Genomic DNA, 22,020 nt, shown 5'->3' on the forward strand with positions numbered 1-22,020 from the left:
ATAGGACATTCCATCCAAAAACAACAGAATACACATTTTTCTCAAGTGCTCATGGAACATTCTCCAGGATAGATCATATCTTGGGTCCCAAAGCAAACCTTGGTAAATTTAGGAAAATTGAAATTGTATCAAGTATCTTTTCTGACCACAACGCTATGAGACTAGATATCAATTACAGGAAAAGATCTGTAAAAAATACAAACACATAGAGGCTAAACAATACACTACTGAATAACGAAGTGATCACTGAAGAAATCAAAGAGGAAATCAAAAAATACCTAGAAACAAATGACAATGGAGACACGACCCAAAACCTATGGGATGCAGCAAAAGCAGTTCTAAGAGGGAAGTTTATAGCAATACAATCCTACCTTAAGAAACAGGAAACATCTCAAATAAACAACTTAACCTTGCACCTAAAGCAATTAGAGAAAGAAGAACCAAAAAAAACCCAAAGTTAGCAGAAGGAAAGAAATCATAAAAATCAGATCAGAAATAAATGAAAAAGAAATGAAGGAAACAATAGCAAAGATCAATAAAACTAAAAGCTGGTTCTTTGAGAAGATAAACAAAATTGATAAACCATTAGCCAGACATATTGAGAAAAGAAGGGAGAAGACTCAAATCAATAGAATTAGAAATGAAAAAGGAGAAGTAACAACTGACACTGCAGAAATACAAAAGATCATGAGAGATTACTACAAGCAACTCTATGCCAATAAGATGGACACCCTGGAAGAAATGGACAAATTCTTAGAAATGCACAACCTGCCAAGACTGAATAAGGAAGAAATAGAAAATATGAACCAACCAATCACAAGCACTGAAATTGAAACTGTGATTAAAAATCTTCCAACAAACAAAAGCCTAGAACCAGATGGCTTCACAGGCGAATTCTATCAAACAATGGGAATAGGAACATACATATTGATAATTTCCTTAAATGTAAATGGACTAAATGCTCCCACCAAGACACAGACTGGCTTAATGGATACAAAAACAAGACCCATATATATGCTGTCTACAAGAGACCTACTTCAGACCTAGAGAGACATAGAGACTGAAAGTAAGGCGATGGAAAAAGATATTCCATGCAAATGGAAACCAAAAGAAAGCTGGAGTAGCAATTCTTGTATCAGACAAAATAGACTTTCAAATAAAGAGTATTAGAAGAGACAAAGAAGGACACTACATAATGATCAAGGGATCAATCCAAGAAAAAGAGATCTCAAACTCTTCCAAAATATAGCAGAGGGAGGAATACTCCCAAACTCATTCTACGAGGTCACCATCACCCTGATACCAAAACCAGACAAGGATGTCACAAAGAAAGAAAACTACAGGCCAATATCACTGATGAACATAGATGCAAAAATCCTCAACAAAATAGTAGCAAACAGAATCCAACAGCACATTAAAAGGATCATACACCATGATCAAGTGGGGTTTATCCCAGGAATGCAAGGATTCTTCAGTATATGCAATACAATCAACATGATACACCATATTAACAAATTGAAGGAGAAAAACCATATGATCATCTCAATAGATGCAGAGAAAGCTTTCAACAAAATTCAACACCCATTTATGATAAAAACCCTGCAGAAAGTAGGCATAGAGGGAACTTTCCTTAATATAATAAAGGCCATATATGACAAACCCACAGCCAACATCGTCCTCAATGGTGAAAAACTGAAACCATTTCCACTAAGATCAGGAACAATACAAGGTTGCCCACTCTCACCACTCTTATTCAACATAGTTTTGGAAGTTTTAGCCACAGCAATTAGAGAAGAAAAGGAAATAAAAGGAATCCAAATCAGAAAAGAAGTAAAGCTGTCATTGTTTGCAGATGACACGATACTATACATAGAGAATCCTAAAGATGCTACCAGAAAACTACTAGAGCTAATCAATGAATTTGGTAAAGTAGCAGGATACAAAATTAATGCACAGAAATCTCTTGCATTCCTATACACTAATGATGAAAAATCTGACAGTGAAATTAAGAAAACACTCCCATTTACCATTGCAACAAAAAGAATAAAATATCCAGGAATAAACCTACCTAAGGAGACAAAATGCCTGTATGCAGAAAATTATAAGACACTGATGAAAGAAATTAAACATGATACAAATAGATGGAGAGATATACCATGTTCTTGGATTGGAAGAATCAACGTTGTGAAAACAACTCTACTACAGAAAGCAATCTACAGATTCAATGCTGTCCCTATCAAACTACCACTGGCATTTTTCACAGAACTAGAACAAAAATTTCACAATTTGTATGGAAACACAAAAGACCCCAAATAGCCAAAGCAACCTTGAGAAAGAAAAACGGAGCTGGAGGAAGCAGGCGCCCAGACTTCAGACTATACTACAAAGCTACAGTAATCAAGACAGTATGGTACTGGCACAAAAACAGAAATATAGATCAATGGAACAGGATAGAAAGCCCAGAGATAAACCCACACACATATGGTCACCTCATCTTTGATAAAGGAGGCAGGAATGTACAGTGGAGAAAGGACAGCCTCTTCAATAAGTGGTGCTGGGAAAACTGGACAGCTACATGTAAAAGTATGAGATTAGATCACTCCCTAACACCATACACAAAAATAAGATCAAAATGGATTAAAGACCTAAATGTAAGGCCAGAAACTACCAAACTCTTAGAGGAAAACAGGCAGAACACTCTATGACATAAGTCACAGCAAGATCCTTTTTGACCCACCTCCTAGAGAAATGGAAATAAAATCAAAAATAAACAAATGGGACCTAATGAAACTTCAAAGCTTTTGCACAGCAAAGGAAACCATAAACAAGACCAAAAGACAACCCTCAGAATGGGAGAAAATATTTGCAAATGAAGCAACTGACAAAGGATTAATCTCCAAAATTTACAAGCAGCTCATGCAGCTCAATAACAAAAAAACAAATAACCCAGTCCAGAAATGGGCAGAAGACCTAAATAGACACTTCTCCAAAGAAGATATACAGAGTGCCAACAAACACATGAAAGAATGCTCAACATCATTAATCATTAGAGAAATGCAAATCAAAACTACAATGAGATATCATATCCCACCGATCAGAATGGCCATCATCAAAAAATCTAGGAACAATAAATGCTGGAGAGGGTGCGGAGAAAAGGGAACACTCTTGCATTGCTGGTGGGAATGTGAATTGGTACAGCCACTATGGAGAACAGTATGTAGGTTCTTTAAAAAACTACAAATAGAACTACCATATGACCCAGCAATCCCACTACTGGGCATATACCCTGAGAAAACCATAATTCAAAAAGAGTCATGTACCAAAATGTTTATTGCAGCTCTATTTACAATAGCCAGGAGATGGAAACAACCTAAGTGTCCATCATCGGATGAATGGATAGAGGATGTGGCACATATATACAATGGAATTTTACTCACCCAGAAAAAGAAACAAAACTGAGCTATTTGTAATGAGGTGGATGGACCTAGAGTCTGTCATACAGAGTGAAGTAAGTCAGAAAGAGAAAGACAAATACTGTATTAACACATATATATGGAATTTAAGGGAAAAAAATGTCATGAAGAACCTAGGGGTAAGACAGGAATAAAGACAGAGACCTACTAGAGAATGGACTTGAGGATATGGGGAGGGGGAAGGGTAAGCTGTGACAAAGCGAGAGAGTGGCATGGACATATATACACTACCAAACATAAGGTAGATAGCTAGTGGGAAGCAGCCGCATAGCACAGGGAGATCAGCTTGGTGGTTTGTGACCACCTAGAGGGGTGGAATAGGGAGGGTGGAAGGGAGGGAGATGCAAGAGGGAGGAGATATGGGAACATAGGCATATGTATAACTGATTCACTTTGTTATAAAGCAGAAACTAACACACCGTTGTAAAGCAATTATACTCCAATAAAGATGTAAAAAGAAAAAATAAATTGGAATGCTCAGAAAATAGTCATGCTGAAACCCTAAACAAAGAATATATTAAATTTTGCCATGCTTTTTTAGAACAGTTTAAGAAAACAAGCATAACTGAAAGGGAACAGGAGGGATCCCTCAAAAGTAATATTGTCCAAAGTTTAAAACTCCCAATTCTTAAATAACAGGTACTTTGGGGAATTGCACATTAAATTCCCTAAACTGCCTACTGTTTCCAAATTTAAATATTTATTCATAAACTAGTGAACACTCCAAGCTCTTTACTTGGTGGAGTTGCTATAGAGCAGTGCTTGCAAATGCAACTACTTGAAATTTTTATTTCAAAACAGAATGGAAAATTGAAATGTTAAAGTGCTACTAATAATGATATGATGTATGTATCTCTTAAAACTTAAACTACTGAAGCAAACATGAAAATCATTAGATGTCCTGAAAGGGGGGAATCATATGCTCATTTAATTTCAGTGGTAAACTGTTCAAATATGAAAGGAAAAAAATGAAAGAACAAATATACAACTGAGCAAACACATAATTAAAGGGTATACTTAAGGATTTCTGCGATGGGAACTCCACTGCGTGTTTAAATCTATTGTTTGACCTGTACATTATATTTTCATACATTTTCAGGAATTCATTTCCCACTAAAATTGCTGACCACTTTACTAGGAGCAAGAAACCCTAAAAATAATTGATCCAATTAGTTTCACTACTCTGTGATTAACATAGTTTCAAATACTGAAGGAAATGATGCCAGCCAAAACAAACAAACACACCCCCCCCCCACAAAAAAAATGAACAACAGAAAACCATGGTAATGGAAGAAGAAAAAAATAAAAACAGTAAGCTAGGAGGGCCTAAGCTTGGCTACTGTGTGATTTTGTGTTTCACAGTATATTAAGGAAGTTAAATCAGACATTCCCTCGTATTTATTAGGTTTAAAACTCTAAGCCTTAAATAAATGCATTGTACTGCATTAAAATAACAGAAAAAGAAAAATAATCTCAGCTGAAACATGTGAATGTCCCACTAGCTGCCAAGACTTGAGCTACAAAGATAAATTGGATATGTTCCCCGTTACAGCTGAATATACAAGTTCTAAAATAAAAGCAACATACTACTTTATCAGATAATGGTACCAATGAAATCTTACTGGTTTTAGAAAGGGGATGGAATTTTAATGAATCAGGGCATCTATTTTTGCTTTATTAGGCATATACAATCATAAGTGAAAACAAATGAAACACTTATATAAATGCAATCGTAAAATAGTATTTTATTATTTTTAATATAGTGCTGTAACATTTCATAATATTGCATACTACTCAAATGTTGGTTTATTTAGTTTGGCAAGAATATCTTCCCCTCATCCCACTTCCCAATTATAATTTAAAGATGCATTATCCTTTTAGAGATCCATCATATTGGCTCCTAATATGTTACATTGCATAAAACAGTAATGCTATGAACTAAAATGAGTAAAGGTTAACAACAATTACTTTGATTTCACAGTTTCACAAAGCAGCCAGTAGATTGCTGAATTTAGAACAGCAACAAAAATCCACGAAGACTTTGTATTATAATTACTTTATCCATAATGCTCCTTCTTGAGAGAAGAAAAAATATGAAGGCAAAGGTAATGCTTTGTCCAACAAAAGTCCTTTATCCAAAAAATCAACCTTTATCTGCAAATAGGTTTTACAGTTACCAAATGATATGCTGTTTCTGTGCCAACAGATTTTATCACTTTTTTTTGGTTTTTATTTTTTGCTTGCTTGTTCTAGTGCTACCAGCAAGTGAACAAAATGACACTAAAAATTAAGTTCTAGGAACAATTTTCAAAATAAAACTTAAGAGTAAAAAAAACCCCAGGGCATTGAGTCAAGTACTTACAAATATAAAACAAGCAAGCATAATTGCATAGATTAGCTAGTAAAAATTCAAATTCAGACAAAAATAAAACACCGAATTTAATTCAATAAATGTAAAGGACTCTTTCAAGTATTCTCTTGATTTTTACATTAATGTTGCATGCATTGCCCTTTTACAACATGTTTTCATTTTTTTTTTTTTTTGGCACAGTTTCTCTCGGATTAAAATATAATAAATCTTAGGAAAGCAAGTTGAAAAAAGAAAATTTTTCCCACAAGGGTCAGTGAAGATTAATGAAAATACATTTTGGAGCATTTAAAATAGTACATTTGAAAAGAGTAGTCATATTAAAAAAATTTGTAGGAACAAAGTATTTGCTAGTATTGGTTCAATAAAGTCATCACCACACCAACTATTACATGTTACCCCTTGCATTCACATCTAATCAAATTAATTACCCAAGTAACAGATCCAATGAATTAAATATAATTTTATATATAAATGCTTAAAATATGGTCAAATTCTATACTTAGAGATATAATGCTTATTTCACTGGCAAAAATTTAAAAATCCTCCCCTCAAAGGTCATTCTATTATTTCTATTATTTTTCCTTCTGTAAGAACTATTTTGTTTGAAAGACTTAGCTTAAAGATTTATTAATGTGACTACAGGGTCCTCAAAAAAAAAGCAGGCACAGCTGGTTAGTTTATGAATTATGCTGCATTAACAAGTTCAATTGATTAGAAAGAGTGGAACACCCTGTCACCTGATACTTATAAACTATCTGCATCACAAAAAAGTGTTTATCTGATAAATTCACCATCAATTTGGTGACCTTTAATATAACTACCCTGTTCTTTTGAATATACATATACTGAACTTCATAACTTCTACTACAATAAAAAGGGCACAGATACAATCTTCTACTTAACAATATAAAAGAGGTTTGGCAGATGCAGTCAGCATTGTGGACACCATTTAAACCTGTATTGTATAGCTTGTAGGTTTTTAAGTGTCTTGCCAAAAGCTTAGTTTCATGATATTTAATTTACAAAGTGTCATACTATTTAAAAGTACTCCTATATACATTTCCTTCTTGTAACATACCTCTGATTTCCAGCAGAAACATTATAAATGCTATCATAAATGAAACCTTCTTTACAGAATAGACTATGAATCATATCAAAAATGCTTTTAGTTCCCATCTTAAAACATCAGTAAACTAATTTTTAAACAAGTATTTTAGGTATACAATTGGAAATGTAAATAGCCTGCACATAACTATAATAATGAAAAGACTGATTCAACAGTACCATATCTGCTTAGAAAACTACCAAGTATAGTACTGTGAGAAAAACACACAGACACACACATATATATGTATCTGTAAATAAATATATATATATAATTTTCTATTGAAACTTTTTTTTAAAGTTTCACAGTATGAAGAGGTTTTTGCTGTTAATACATAAACACATACATTATATTGACAAATCTGATACAAATGTAATCTAATACGATGGTTCATTAACAAGCAGCAGTTTGACCCTTTGAGGATCACCAAAGGGGAAAAAAATCCTAATATAGGGTTCAACCAATTAAAGAATCCTTAGTAATTTTCATGAATAGCATCCTTTTGTGTCCAAACCATTAAGTCCATTTAATAAAATTTAACACATAACAAGGTGATTTCTTCAGGAGAATTTTGCCATTCAAGTACCTAAGTTCATTATTACATAGAAAGTGAAACTTTTCAATTACTGCTCTGAAAAATCAGAGAAAGGAATACAGTATTATTTTTGCTATGCAGCACTACTTTAGATTCATGATGGCATCTCATGATGCTCTTTAAAATGAGCAGTGAAAAAATAATAAAACACTATTTCAAAAATGTTGGCATATTTGGTCAAAATACAAAATATACTAATATAATAGCATTTATATGTTAAAAACACAAACATTTAAATGTTGTGTAATCATTTTAATGTGTTCAACATGAAGAACAGCTTCTTTCTTCACAATTGCCACATTTTAATTGATTATCAGTACAATATTTCTTCTGTATTTTATAAGTAACTTTTACAGGTTTTCTGTAGTAATTTTTTTTTTGCAAAGTATAACTTACAGCACAGTGATTTATAATTTAAGGTAACAGCTATTTTCACATTCTAATTTAGCTTTTTCTCTGTTTCATGCTTCTGAAGCTCTTTTGTTTTGTTTTTGCTTTGAGAGGTAGATTTAGTAAAGAATGGGCATATCAAACTTACTGCCAAAATGCAATTATCGACAGCTGTACTGCTAATGTGCAGTTTCTAAGAATGCTAGAAAAATTCAGAACCATTATTGTAATACTTTACTAAAGTTTTCCTTTTCAGGCTTAAATTATTAAATAATCTCATAATGTATTTAACTGTTCACAAATAGATACAAAAAAAACAATGAAAGACATATATACAGGCACACCAAAATAACAACAAAACTATAATAAAAGGTTGCATATGGATGGAAACTTGTTTTGTTTTGCTTTTTAAAAGTGCATTAACGTCTCTTTTTTGTTCTACATAAAAACACATCAAATATTCCTAATGACATTACAAGAAAAGGGAGATATCTGAAGCTACCCTTTTTAGCCATTAATTTTTCCTCCTACCAAGTTAAAGTTGAAACCCTTCCATTGGTGCTTCCTGCTGCTGAAATACAAACTGTTGTTGGTTTTCATCCACGTGAGGTACAATACTGGAGTCGTCATCTTCTACACCAAAGTAATGTTCAATCAGATCAAAAGCCTTTTGGTAAATTTCCTGATTTTCATGACTTTGAAGAAATTCGATTTTATCCAGGCCTATTAACGCAAAGCATATGTCAAAAACAAAGTTGTTACTCGAATTTCAACATACATTTAAGTCAAAATAATGAATCAATAGCATCCATCAGTCCACTGGCAATTGGATTGTTATTTTTATCTAATTAAAAAGATGAAAATATAATTTTTAAAGGTTACTTTCCATTTACAGTTATTACAAAATATTGGCTATATTCCCTGTGCTGTATACTACATCCTTGAGCCTATCTTACACCCAATAGTTTGTACTTCCCACTCCCCCACCCCACAGGTAACCACTAGTTTACTCTATAAGAGTCTGCTTCTTTTTTGTTATATTCACTAGTTTGTAGTATTTTTTAGATTCTACATATAAGTGATATCATAACTTTAATCTAATTTTTGCACATACTGATAGCCAACACTTATGCCTTATACTTCAAGAATGAAAGAATGGGGCAATGTGGTATGAAGAATAAGCACAGGCTGGGGAGTAGGAAGATCATAGACTCCACCCTTCCAGTTGTGTGATTTTTCCCAAATAAGTTTGGTTCCTCTGTACTTTAGTTTCTGAATTTTAAAATGACAGTTTTACATTATGTAACTCCACAAGTTGTTTCCAGAGTAACTGTGCTAAATAAAAAGCACAAAAAGGGAAAGCAACAAAATAAAAAGAAAAAAACTAAAATACAAGCAAGCTACCACACAAGTTCTCTCACAGAATGAGCCAAAAGGTATCAATAAGGATAAATGAATACTATTTGCAAATCCAATACAGCCTATAAGTGAAACTGAAAAAGCTCATTTCAATAGTATAAGGAGAATCTACAGTGCTCTAGTTAATTGCTCACAAGAAAATAATCTACATACAAGTCTGGGTGATGCTAAAAATCTTTTTCACTTATTACAGATAAACCTCTTCAATTATATGATTGCAGGATATAAGGAATAAGCAAAGTAGTCATATCTATATACAATCATAGAATAGCCTAAACTCTAGTATAACTTGGGATCAAAATAATGATTGTAGTAAGGAAATATTCTTATATCAGTGATTGATAACTTTTATTTATATGATGTTTTAACCATTGACATTATATAATTTGAAATAAAGGCAAAGTGATCTCCCAGGCTTGGTTCAAGAATCACAAATAAAAGCTTGACTCAACCATATAATATAATAGGACTTAAGACAGAAAGTGAATATTTAATGGAAATATATTGAGAGGAAAAAATACTGACTTAGATTCATGTGTTATCCTAAAATAAATTCCATGTGAGTTAAGTTAAATATTTTAAGACTCCAATCAGAAAAATCTAGCCAATAAATAAAATAATTTTCATCAAATCTCTGTGAGGACAATGACTTTGTAAACTTTGAAGGAATAGAATATTAGGCTGAACCATTTATTAATTATAAAAGAACACAGTTTATCTCATTAAATTAAAAAGGTAAAAAGGATGGGAGAAAAGCTGTATTAAAATAAACTATAAAATAAAATTCAAATTTTTACAAAAAATGACAAGTTGGTAACTAGACAAAGTATAATAAAGATGTAATTGAGATAAGGAAATATACTAACACATGGAAAATACACACCACTTTCTACATGAAATAAAACAAGAAACACATAAAAACAACTTGGTGGTACCATTTTACATTGGCTAAATCAGCAAAATCAACAAAACAAGTAAGAGGCAGTGACACTGCCGAGTAACATGCCTTCAGAAAGCAAAATGAGAAAACATATCAAAAACTTAAAAAGAAGTTTGTGCCCAAGCTCAGCAATAATATCCTTGAAATTTTATCCCCAAGTATTAACTCAACAGAAGAAAAATATTAATAAATATTATATTTTGTATTATTTGTATATTATAAACATTAAAATATATTAATGATATATTTTTAATAAAAATATTAAAAAATAAGCATCAGAAAGATGTTTATTTTGGCATATGTAAAGTGCAAAACGAATTGGAAACAAACTAATGGTCAACTACAAGAGTGTGGCTAAAACCCCACTTAATATGGCTAAAACAGCAGGCAACATTCTCTTTTTATAACATTATGTGGCTATTGCAAATCACAGAAAATTATGCAAATCATAGAAATTATGTATTGTTTGGAGAAAATGTAAAATTTCTCCAAAATGTTGAAAGTAGAACACCAAACTATACATGGACTGCAATTATATCAATGTAAACTAATTCTGCATAAGGACAATGTAAAAAGGATGGTAAATAATAAAAAGAAATTGTTAGGATAATAGAATTAAGGGTAACTGTAAAAAAAAGATATCAAAAATATTATACTGCTTTTACACAAAATATTTTTATAGAATTAGAGGGGGAAAATGCCTATGGTAGATAATTAAGAATTGACTAACTCTCAACAAAGTGGGTATATAGTGAATGTACCTTAACATAATAAAGGCCATATATGACAAGCCCACAGGTAACATCATACTCAACAGTGGAAAGCTGAAAGCTTTTCCTCGAAGATCAGGAACAAGACAAGATTGTCCATTCTCATCACTTTTATTCAACATAGTAATGGAAGTCCTAGCCAGAGCAATTAGGCAATAAAAAGAAAAGTCATTCAATTCAGAAATGAAGAAGTAAAACTGTCACCATTTGCAGATGACATATTATATACAGAAAATTGTAGACCCCACCAAAAAACTGTTATAACTAATCAATGAATTCAGTAAAGCCACAGGATATAAAATCAATATACAAAAATCTGTTGCATTTCTATACCCTAGTAACAAACTATCAGAAAGAGAAATAAGGAAAACAATCCCATTTACAATTCCATCAAAAAGAATAAAATGCCTTGGAATAAACTTAACCAAGGAGGTTCATGAAAGACCTGTACCATGAAAACTATGATGAAAGAAACTAAAGAAGACACACATAAACAGAAAGACATTCTATGCTCATGGATTAGAAGAATTAATACTGTTAAAATGTTCATACTATCCAAAGCAATCTACAGATCCAATACAATCTCCATCAAAATTCCAACGGCATTTTTCACAGAAATATAACAATTAATCTGAAATTTGTATAGAACCACAAAAGAACCCAAATAGCCAAAGAAATCTTGAGAAAGAAGAACACAGCTGGAGGTATCATGTTCCCTGATTTACACACTATATTATAAAGCTATAATAACCAAAACAGTATAGTATTGGCATATAAGCAGATCAGTGGAACAGAGTAGAGAGCCCAGAAATAAACCCACATATACAGTCAATTAATTTATGACAAAGGAGCCAAGAATATGCAATGGGGGAAAAGGACAGTCTTTTCAATAAGTGATGCTGTGAAAATGATAGCTACATGCAAAAGAATGAAACTGGACCACCATCTTACACCATACTCAAAAGCTAACTCCAAATGGATTAAAGACTCAAATGTAACACATGAAACCATAAAACTCCTAGAAGAAAATATAGGCGGTAAGCTCCTCGACACTGGTCTTGGCGATGGTTTTTTGAATTTTGAAGTTGATGCCAGAAGAAAAGACCACAAAAGTAAAGATAAACAAGTGGGACCACATCACACTAAAAAACTTCTGCACAGCAAAGGAAAACATCAATAATATGAAAAGATAACCTATGAAATGAGAGAAAGTACTTGCAAATCATATACCTGGTAGGGGCTTAATATCCAAAATATATAAAGAGTTCATACAACTCAATAGCATAAAACCAAACTATCCAATTAAAAAATGGGCAGAAGATCTGAATGGACATTTTTCCAAAGGAGATACACAGATGGCCAGCAGGTACATGAAAAGATGCTCAACATCATTAATCATCAGGGAAATGCAAATCAAAACCAAAACAAGGTATCACTTTACACCTGTTAGAATAACTATTATGAAAAAGACAAGATAAGCGTTGGCAAGGATGTGGAGAAAGGGAACCCTTGTGCAGTGTTGGTGGGAATGTAAACTGATGCAACCACTATGGAAAACAGTACAGAGGCTCCTCAAAAAATTAAAAATATAAGTGTTGTATAATCCAGCAATTCTACTTCTGGGCATTTATCTGAAGAAAATGAAAACACTAACTCAAAAAATATATGAACCCTCATGTTCACTTCAGCATTATTTGCAATAGCCCAGACATGGAAGCAATCTAAGTATCCATCAAAGAATGAATGGATAAGAAAATGTATATGTATATGTGTGTATATATATATATATATATATATATTCATTCCACACACAGTGGAATATTATTCAGCCATAAAAAAGAAGGAAATCTTGCCATTTGCAACAACCTGGATGGACCCTAAGGACATTACAGTCAGTGAAACAAGTCATAGATAAAGACAAATACTGTATAATATCACTTATATGTAGAATCTAAAAAAACAAACAAACAAAAAACGAGCTCATAGATACAGAGCACAGACAGATTGGCGGTTGCCAGAGGCAGCAGGTGGGGGGTGAATTATATGGGTGAAAGGGGCTGCCAAAAGGCACAAACTTCTAGTTTGTACAAGCTTTGGGGAAGTAATGTACAGCAATGGGGACTATAGTTAATAATACTGTATTGTATGTTTGAAAGCTTCTAAGACGGTAAATCTGAAGAGTTCTCATTACAAGAAAAAAATTTTTAACTATGTTTCATGACATGAACTAAAATTATTATGCTCATTTTGCAGTATATACAAATATTGAATCACTATGTTATATACATGAAACCAATATATCACTTGTATCTCAATTAAAAAAATTGATAGTAATTATAAATTTTTGACTGCTTACCATATGCTTCTTCAATGAGGGCACAGTATGGATTAATGCCTATTCCATTCTGCTTACATTCTTGTTCTCCAAGACGTAAAATATTTTCAAGTCCATTTAAAGCCACTTGGACTATTTTAGAGTCCATAACAGTCAATAGGTCACAAAGTGGTTTAATGCAGCCTAAGGCTACCAAATACCTTCAGAGTAATTAAAAAAAGAAAAGTGGGGAAAAAACATTTTAAAAGACTTAAATAAATATTATTTATAGCAATGACATGAAAATATTCTTCAGCGAAATGCTACATAAACAATTAAGTATTCCTATACAATCTAAAACATCAAAAAATTTAAATTTTCACTTACATAGGAACCTGAAAATTCTTACTCTCCTAGTTTCATAATTTAACATAATTAGCAATAAATGGTATTACAAATATTAGAAAAAAATACATGCAAGCAAATTGGTACTTACACCTGTTTTTGCATAGCATATGAGCACTAAGAATAATGGGCTCAAGGTTTATTTTTGGTTTTGATTTTTATGGTTAGTTAGCCCATGAAACACATGGAGTCATATGGGGATAGGTAGAAATGAAGATGGAGAAGACATCTAAATCAAACTTCAGGAAATTTCCCACAAAAACAATTGTAGTTAATGTTCTAAAACATCTGCTATGTTTCAGAAGCATAGACGGCTTCTAGGAGCAAAACAGGCCATGTTGTGAATAATTTTAATAAATAATGATCACAAAAACTATTCTACTCATTTCCTAATGCTTTTTTCCTTTTCTAGTTGTTACTAGCTCCTTAAAGTAACTGATTTGTTCACTTGGCAAAAAGTCCACATTAAGCATGTCCTGAAGTCCATATTAAATATGCTCTAAAGCCAGGCTGCATGGCTTCAAGTCCTAATTACACTCCTTATTAGTTGTGTGATTTTTGAGTAACTTCTCTGTGCCTCAGTTTCCACATCTTAAGTGGGAATAATAATAGTACCAAACACAGAAGGTTGCTGTAAGAATACTGCAGGTATTCAGTAACAGTTTCCATCCCCCCACCCCCTGGCTTTTTTAAATGTGCATACCTTCACTGGAGCACTCACTTGCCATATACTATTATTACTGTGACTGATCAAATATAATTGCTGAATGAATAACTATCTCACAGAGTTATAAAGTTAAAGAAAAGAAAATACTTGAAAGTATCTGATGCACTGCTGATGCTCAATAATTGAAACGACTTAGCACAACAACTGGCACTCAGTAAATATTAGTGATATGCATGCTGAACCTTATCTGAGATCAAGACTTCTTCCCATATATGTAGAGTTAATGAAATAGTGAAAACTGGCTAGAAAAATGATCTCAGTTTGGACACCTGATTCATACTAATACTTTTTTTTTTTTTTTTTTGCGGCACGCGGACCTCTCACTGTTGTGGCCTCTCCCGTTGCAGAGCACAGGCTCCGGACGCGCAGGCTCAGCAGCCGTGGCTCACAGGCCCAGCCGCTCCGCAGCATGTGGGATCTTCCCGGACTGGGGCACGAACCCGTGTCCCCTGCATCAGCAGGCGGACCCTCAACCACTGCGCCACCAGGGAAGCCCCATACTAATACATTTTAAGGAATAATATACGGAACAGACACAAAGATGAAAATAAATTGAAAAAAATACAACTGTTTATAGGTGGACAAACTTTGGGCCCCTAAGCACATAAAAATAACACCAGCATTAAAAAAAATACAAGTTAGAACAAACGAAAGACCTTGTTTTATTACTGCTTGTATTCATGACACAAATGAAATGGAAATAATACTAATTAAATCAAAGAAGAGGAATGGAAAATAAAAAGCAGACAGATGTTATCAACATGTAGAGATATGAATCTGAGAAAAGAAGATAACAGTAGAAATGAAGGCAATAATAGACAATGATCTCCCAATAAGTAGATTTCAAAATCCTCTACATGATTTGTAAAATGGCATAGCAGACTGACTTCTTGTTTTATAAATTAAGAAATAAATCAAATATGCATTAGAAAATATTTCCTAAATAGTCACTTCAAGAAACCTAAAAAGTCCTGAGTTTCATGAAGGGATCCTCAGAACAAGAAGATTCTGTAGGAAGTCAGGCTTTTATAGAATTGCAAAGTAGAATTTTGCTATCAAGGAAAAAAGAGTAAAAGCAGGGAATTCCCTGGCAATCCAATGATTAGGATTCTGTGCTTCCACTGCAGAGGGCATGGGTTCTATCCCTGGTTAGGGAACTAAGATCCCGAAAGCTACAAGGTGCAGCCAAAAAAAAAAAAAAGAGTGAAAGCAGAAGATGAAAAGAGATTTAGGAATTGATAATAAAAATTATAATAAATTATAATAATGATAATAGCTAATCTTAGTACAGACCTTAACGTTTAGGCACCATGCTAAAGCACTTTAAATGTACAAATTACATTTAATTGTCAACATACTACCACAAGGTACTATCCATTATTGAATCCATTTAAAAAATGAAGAAAACTGTGGATTAGAGAGACTAAATGACTTTGTAAAGGTCACACATCTTTTATTAAAGGAACAGGGTTTGAAAGCAGGCTGACTTCAAAGCCCATATACCTATTATTTATATTGTTAGTAAAAGAAACAAATAAACAATAAAAGGCTAGAATCAAAAAGCTATCCTAAGAAAAAAAAAGAATAATTTATGGAAAAATAAAAGTGAGATACTATCCATAGGTAAAGCTAACAACCAATTAGGAATGTCTGTTTCAATTTTATTTTAAATAAGTGGATATTTAAATTTATTAGCCATTTTATAAAGTTACATGCATGTGATTTTAATGACCTAAAAAATACTTAATGCCCATGATAGTATATTTTTCAAATTAACACAGGCTTCTTCGATTTTTTAAACCTCTGATTTTTCATAAGTAGTCTGCCAAGGAGAATGATGTTAATTATACTTTAAATGAAAAAAATAAACCACTGTGAATGAATAACTGATATAACAAATGCTGTCATTTCATATTAGAAATGCTTAAGAAACTTAGAAATAATGTTTTAGTTTCATCAACAAATAAAAAATATGTATTATTTGAAATTTTGTCCTATTTACATTTATAAAACAGTTTAAAAAATCTGTTTCACACCTTATCTGTTCTGGAGTGCCTCCTGATGTCGCATTAGTTATCGCCCAAGCTGCTTCTTTCCTGGTGCGAAACTCTGCTTTCTGAAGAATCTCAATTAATACAGGAAAAATATTTGCATCTATAACACCCTGAGGAGAAAAAAATAATCATAATCAATGCAAATACTATTTTAAAAATATTAGGAAGTAGATGAATTTTGAAACTTGTTGGCTTTAAAATGACTTTTTGGAAACACCTTTGGAAATATTTTATTTCCAATCTTCCAACAAACTTTCACATACTTTCTTTTTAAGACTGGAGAATATATTAGCAGAATATAAATTTTAAAGATGATAAAGCACCAACATATGATTGATCAAAATGCATTAGTAATCACTGACTCAAGGAGCTTGATGGGACACTAATAAATCATTATTTAAAAGCTTTGAGAGGAAGATCACTGCCTAACTTATATTTAAGCCTAATAAAATTCAATCCCTTTTTAAAGACTAAATGTCAGGCACGGTACTAGAATGCCTACTACAAGTAAATGTTATTATTTTAAAGGAGGAAAGTCCAGTTTTTAAAACACTTTTCAAGAATCTTTTAAGAATCTTTTTTTAGTAACTCACTAAAAACAAATCACTGATAAAATGCTGACTTTCGCCCAAAATGACTCCTGAGATCTTCTTGTTTTTTCAGATCTGAAAGGTATTTACCTGAATCTGAGCTCTATTTCCAGCAGTGATGTTTGAAACAGTCCAGCAGGCTTCTTTTCTGATTGACTCCTTTGAGCTACTCAATAAGTGTAAGAGACAGGGTAATGCAGAGCAATTTAAAATTACCTAAAACAAACAACAACAACAAAAAATGGAAATAGAAAGTTTTATTGGAGAAAAACTACACAAAAATATACTAATTATTTGGTACAGATGAACCGGTTTGCAGGGCAGAAATAGAGACACAGATGTAGAGAACAAACGTATGGCCACCAAGGGGGGAAAGCAGGGGGTGGTAGTGGTTGGGAGATTGGGATTGACACAGCTACACTAATATGTATAAAATAGATAACTAATAAGAAACTGCTGTATAAAAAATAAATAAAATTCAAAACTTCAAAGAAAAATACTATTTAGAAACACAAAAATCATTCTGCATTAAAAATCATTAACTGCATTGAGAAAAAAGAAAAAAGCAATTCCTCTCAAAGTAAAACTTAAGCACTTGCTGTCTTCTACCCTCCCAATTTGCCAAAAGTTGTTCAATGTTGGTTTAGTGAGGTGCCCTGCTCTCAATCCACTCATCTGCAAATAAAAGCAGCATATTCAGAGGTGTGTCCTTCAAGTTTACAAATACATTCACAGTTCGACTGATACAACTACTTGAAGAGAGATTTAGTGATTGGTCAGCAACCATCCTCTAAGTTTTGCCAAATGAAAAAAATATACAGGGAAAAATATATCTGTCTATCAACATATCTCAAACAGTCTGAAAGTATCTAATTCCATAACTGTTACAAAACCTTAATGTGTATAAGTCTGTTTGTTTCATTAAAATTTTTACTGTTCCATTTTCCATTTTCCTTTTCTAAGTAAGTATAGTCTGCTTTGTCTCTTTACATTCTTTATTCCATGGCAAGATTAATTATGTTCCATTTTCACAGTACCCACAATGATTTACATTAAGTTTACTTGGTTAAAAACATATGAAGCAGTGCACCGAAATTCTGCTCAAAACAGTGTATGTTTAGAAGTGCATTTTATTTTAAAGAGCTATTTTAAATTAATAACTATCAATTTCTAAAGATCTGTTTGATAACTAAGGTAAGTATCTAAATATGACCTTAAAATATTAAAACTGAAAGAATGTAGATTAGAATAAAAAGTTTACTTTATGATGGCAAACAAAGGAGGATTTAATGTTTCAGAGTTTAAGCTTCTGTCTTCAAGAAAGACCACCCCACATCTGAAGTCAATCTGACAACACACCTTTTTTTCTTGACACCTCACCATCCTCCAAGATAGGCAGACAAAGACACACACACAAACACACACACACACACACACACACACACACACACAGAGTTAGTTACCAATCTGGAAATGTTTCCTTGCTATCATTCCTTCCATTCTCATAATCAGTCTTCAATTTACTATAAAAGGCCCTTCCATTTCCAACCCCACTTTTAACCTATTTATAACCAATCACCATCTCACTAGCAGTTTCTTCACCAGTCAAGTTTCACGCTTCTTAAACATAACTCACACGTCTCTGTACCTACAGTCACATGAATTTCTTCTAGTCTGCTGAAATTCTTCGCCACTTTTAAGATTTAGCTTTAGTTCCAACTCCTTTATGGAATCTACAGAGTTCTCAGCACACTGATCTCTTTTTTAAATTTTTATACTATTTACTGACAAATCAGTTCTCAGCAAACATACTACCTCAGGTAATTTGCTTTGTTTCAATATATATTTTCTCCTCAATTGAACTGTAAACCCCTCAAGAGCTGAACTCCTATCTTGTACTTCTTTACATCAATATAGGTCTAGGATAGTGCTTTCAGATAGAGGTATCTGAGATGGATTGCTTACTATCAAAAATATGCTTACTGTCACATTGTAGATGCCTGCATAATTATGGTAATGATAACATCTTGATTAATATGTAATCAAGTGGTATGAAACATGATAAACTTCTTAAAGTTCATTATGTCACCAGTTCATCACATTAAAGTCTGAACTCACCTGTGTTTGTATATCATCACCAGTCACAATATTACCAACTGCTCTTAATGCAGGTGATACAACTTTATAATCATTGTGCCTAAAAGTAATAAAAATATGAACTTACATACTATACTAAAATTTAAAGAAAATTTGCAAAAATTGTACAGAAAATTCTTGCATACTCTCTATCCAGAGATCCCATTCAAGTTTCACTAATTATCTCAGTAATATTCCTATAACAAAGAATCTAACCCAGAATCACGTGTTGCACCCATGTCTCTCTAGCCTCTTTCAACTCAAAACAGTTCCTTAGTTTTCCCTTTGACAATCACAAGCTAGTTATTTGGGGGTTTTTTTGTTCAGTGATTAAGACCAAGTTATATGCTTTTGGCTGAGGTCACAAAAGCTATACAGTCTTTTCATTACATAGTATTGGATGGCATATGGTATCTATTTTGTCCATTATAGTGGCACTGGCCTCTGGTCACTTAAGATGGTGTCTCCCAGATTTCTTCACTTTAACACTACTGTTTTTCCCTTTATAATTGTTTTGTGAAGAAATACTACTTTTAGACTATGTAAAATCCCATTCCTTAACCTACTTTCACCATAAGTTTTAGCATATCTTGATATTTATTGTCTGAATTATTAATAATTATTAGTATTGTTGCCCATGATGATTTTCTAATGCTATCACTTCAACTATGTGTCTTTTCTATCTATTGATCTATCTACTTATTTTAGTGTGGACTCATGGATTCCTATTTTATTCAATAAGTTATGTTACTACAATTTATTTCAATGCTCAAATCATCCCAGGTTTAAGCAGTAGGAGTCCCTTCAAGTGGACTTCTGTGGGCTTTTGACATTTCTCTATTCTTTGAGTACTCATTACTTTCTGGGTTCATCTTATTTTTTTCTCAGTCCCAGCCCTGGAGTTAGTCATTTCTTCAAGAACCTGTTAACTCTATGTGGTGAAGAATAGTGTTTAAAAACCAAGATTTATGCATTTGGTGTGCTCATCTTGTTAGTACAGATGTGTCACTGCTCTCAGGCCCCTAAGAGGACACATAACATATATACACATATATTTACATATACATTTTTCTCTATATCTATCTTTTTATGATGAAAGCCATGAGTTCACACTGATACCTCTATTTCAGATCTAATAACACAAGATTATTTTGGCTTTTCTCCTTTTCATATGTATATCTCCATTTTCTAAGAATAAGAAGCTGGCTTCCATGATCATAATCTCTCTATATATGACCAGTCTTCTGATCCAGCTAAGCTGCTATCCTATCCCATAGTGTGTTGGCTCCAACCCCTGTTCCAGCCTGCTTACCTGCTCTGCTCTAGTGGGTGCCATCCTTAACCTGGGTCCTGATCTGATCCCCCTGTTGGATCTGCCTTCCCATCCTCCTCAGATGCTGTCCTCAAGCTAGGGCTACAACCCCTTATCGAACCTCTCTTTTTCTACCATCTACCTTGTTTAGGCCTACCTAATGGTTTTCTGACAAAAGAAGAAAGGATGAAAGATTATACACTTTTTTAAAAGAAGAGGATGAGGAAACTACAATATCTTTCTAAAACAAGTTTTCTTACAACTTTTTAACTTCTTTGTAAAGCAAATCTGTTCTTTTTAAAGAAGGTAGCAATAACAGCCCAGCAAAAAGAAACATGATCTTTAATACAAGTGAAATACTAAATGTTTTTCACTGCACGGACTTATACACAAATTAATTACTGTAATGAACAATTAACTAGATTATTGGTTCTCTGAGAGCAGGAACTGTATTCCATATATCACTAATACATTGCACAAAACTAGCAGGTAATAGGCATTTCATAAATACTTGTTGAATTAAGTCCCGCCCATTCCTGAAGAGATTAAAACTAGTAAAATTCATTAACAAACTGATTAGTTCCAAATAGAGGATATAAGAACTAAGTTTAAGGGTCAAATTCTCAGTATTATAGCTATTCTGCAGAGTGGACTTGGTAGCTTTTCAATCCTTCCTGAAGACAGTGATTCTTGAGATGTTTAGAAGGCCATTACTCTAACTGCTAAACTTAAAACACAATCATACACTTATTAACCATAAATTATAGTTACATCAAAAGTTCCACCAATCTTCGACAGACTCCAGAATCAATGACAGCTTGAATTTTATCATTGGATCCATCAGAGAGATAAGAAAGGGCCCAACACACATCTGCTAATACATCTGGGTCACTGCTAAACAACAATCGTGACAGGACATTTAAGCAAGGTGAAACCTGGAAGGGAAGAAAGAGCCAGTATTTAAAATTTTTCTCTATCTAAAACAAAGTTTCTTTAAGAAAATTGTTTCTACTCTGTTTAAAATGAAAATTTAATGCTACAAAAATACCAGAGAAACTAAGGCATTCTATTGTTTTAAAATTATGATCATGAAAACTATATATAAATATGAAACTGATTACGATTCCTATTTATCTTATATTGAATAAGATATGTGGTAATTTAAAGTTCTTAAAAATAATTAAATACGTATTTGGGATGCCCTGTCTATGTCCAAATCATACACACACACCCTCAATGATTTAAAAAACAAAGTCCTACAGAGTTCTAGTTTTAAGAAAGTAAAATAAAAGCATTTGTTTCTGGCTTCTCAGAAACAAGGAAAAGAAGAAATAGCAATACAAATCTCATCTTTGAGGAGTCCAGTAGACATTTATACCTGACCACAACTGGTGAACTACAGAAACTGAATTTTGGGGT

General features: G+C 32.9%; 1 protein-coding gene across 1 annotated transcript in view; it reads right to left on the minus strand.

The window, feature by feature from the left end:
• Positions 1-5,254: 5,254 nt before the first annotated feature.
• The window catches only part of KPNA5 (karyopherin subunit alpha 5), a 49,000-nt gene continuing 32,234 nt past the window's right edge, over positions 5,255-22,020 (minus strand). Inside the window, exons 9-14 of the mRNA XM_027087909.1 lie at positions 21,373-21,536; positions 19,272-19,350; positions 17,244-17,369; positions 16,546-16,673; positions 13,420-13,598; positions 5,255-8,657 (exon numbers count right to left, since the gene is read on the minus strand). Of these exons, the coding sequence (XP_026943710.1) occupies positions 8,470-8,657; positions 13,420-13,598; positions 16,546-16,673; positions 17,244-17,369; positions 19,272-19,350; positions 21,373-21,536 (864 nt within the window). The 3' untranslated portion in view covers positions 5,255-8,469. The remainder of the gene's footprint in view (positions 8,658-13,419; positions 13,599-16,545; positions 16,674-17,243; positions 17,370-19,271; positions 19,351-21,372; positions 21,537-22,020) is intronic.

Source organism: Aethalodelphis obliquidens, unplaced genomic scaffold, assembly GCF_003676395.1.
Source record: "Aethalodelphis obliquidens isolate GAN/ISIS:26980383/991018 unplaced genomic scaffold, ASM367639v1 scaffold3, whole genome shotgun sequence".
Taxonomy (NCBI): Eukaryota; Metazoa; Chordata; class Mammalia; order Artiodactyla; family Delphinidae; genus Aethalodelphis; species Aethalodelphis obliquidens.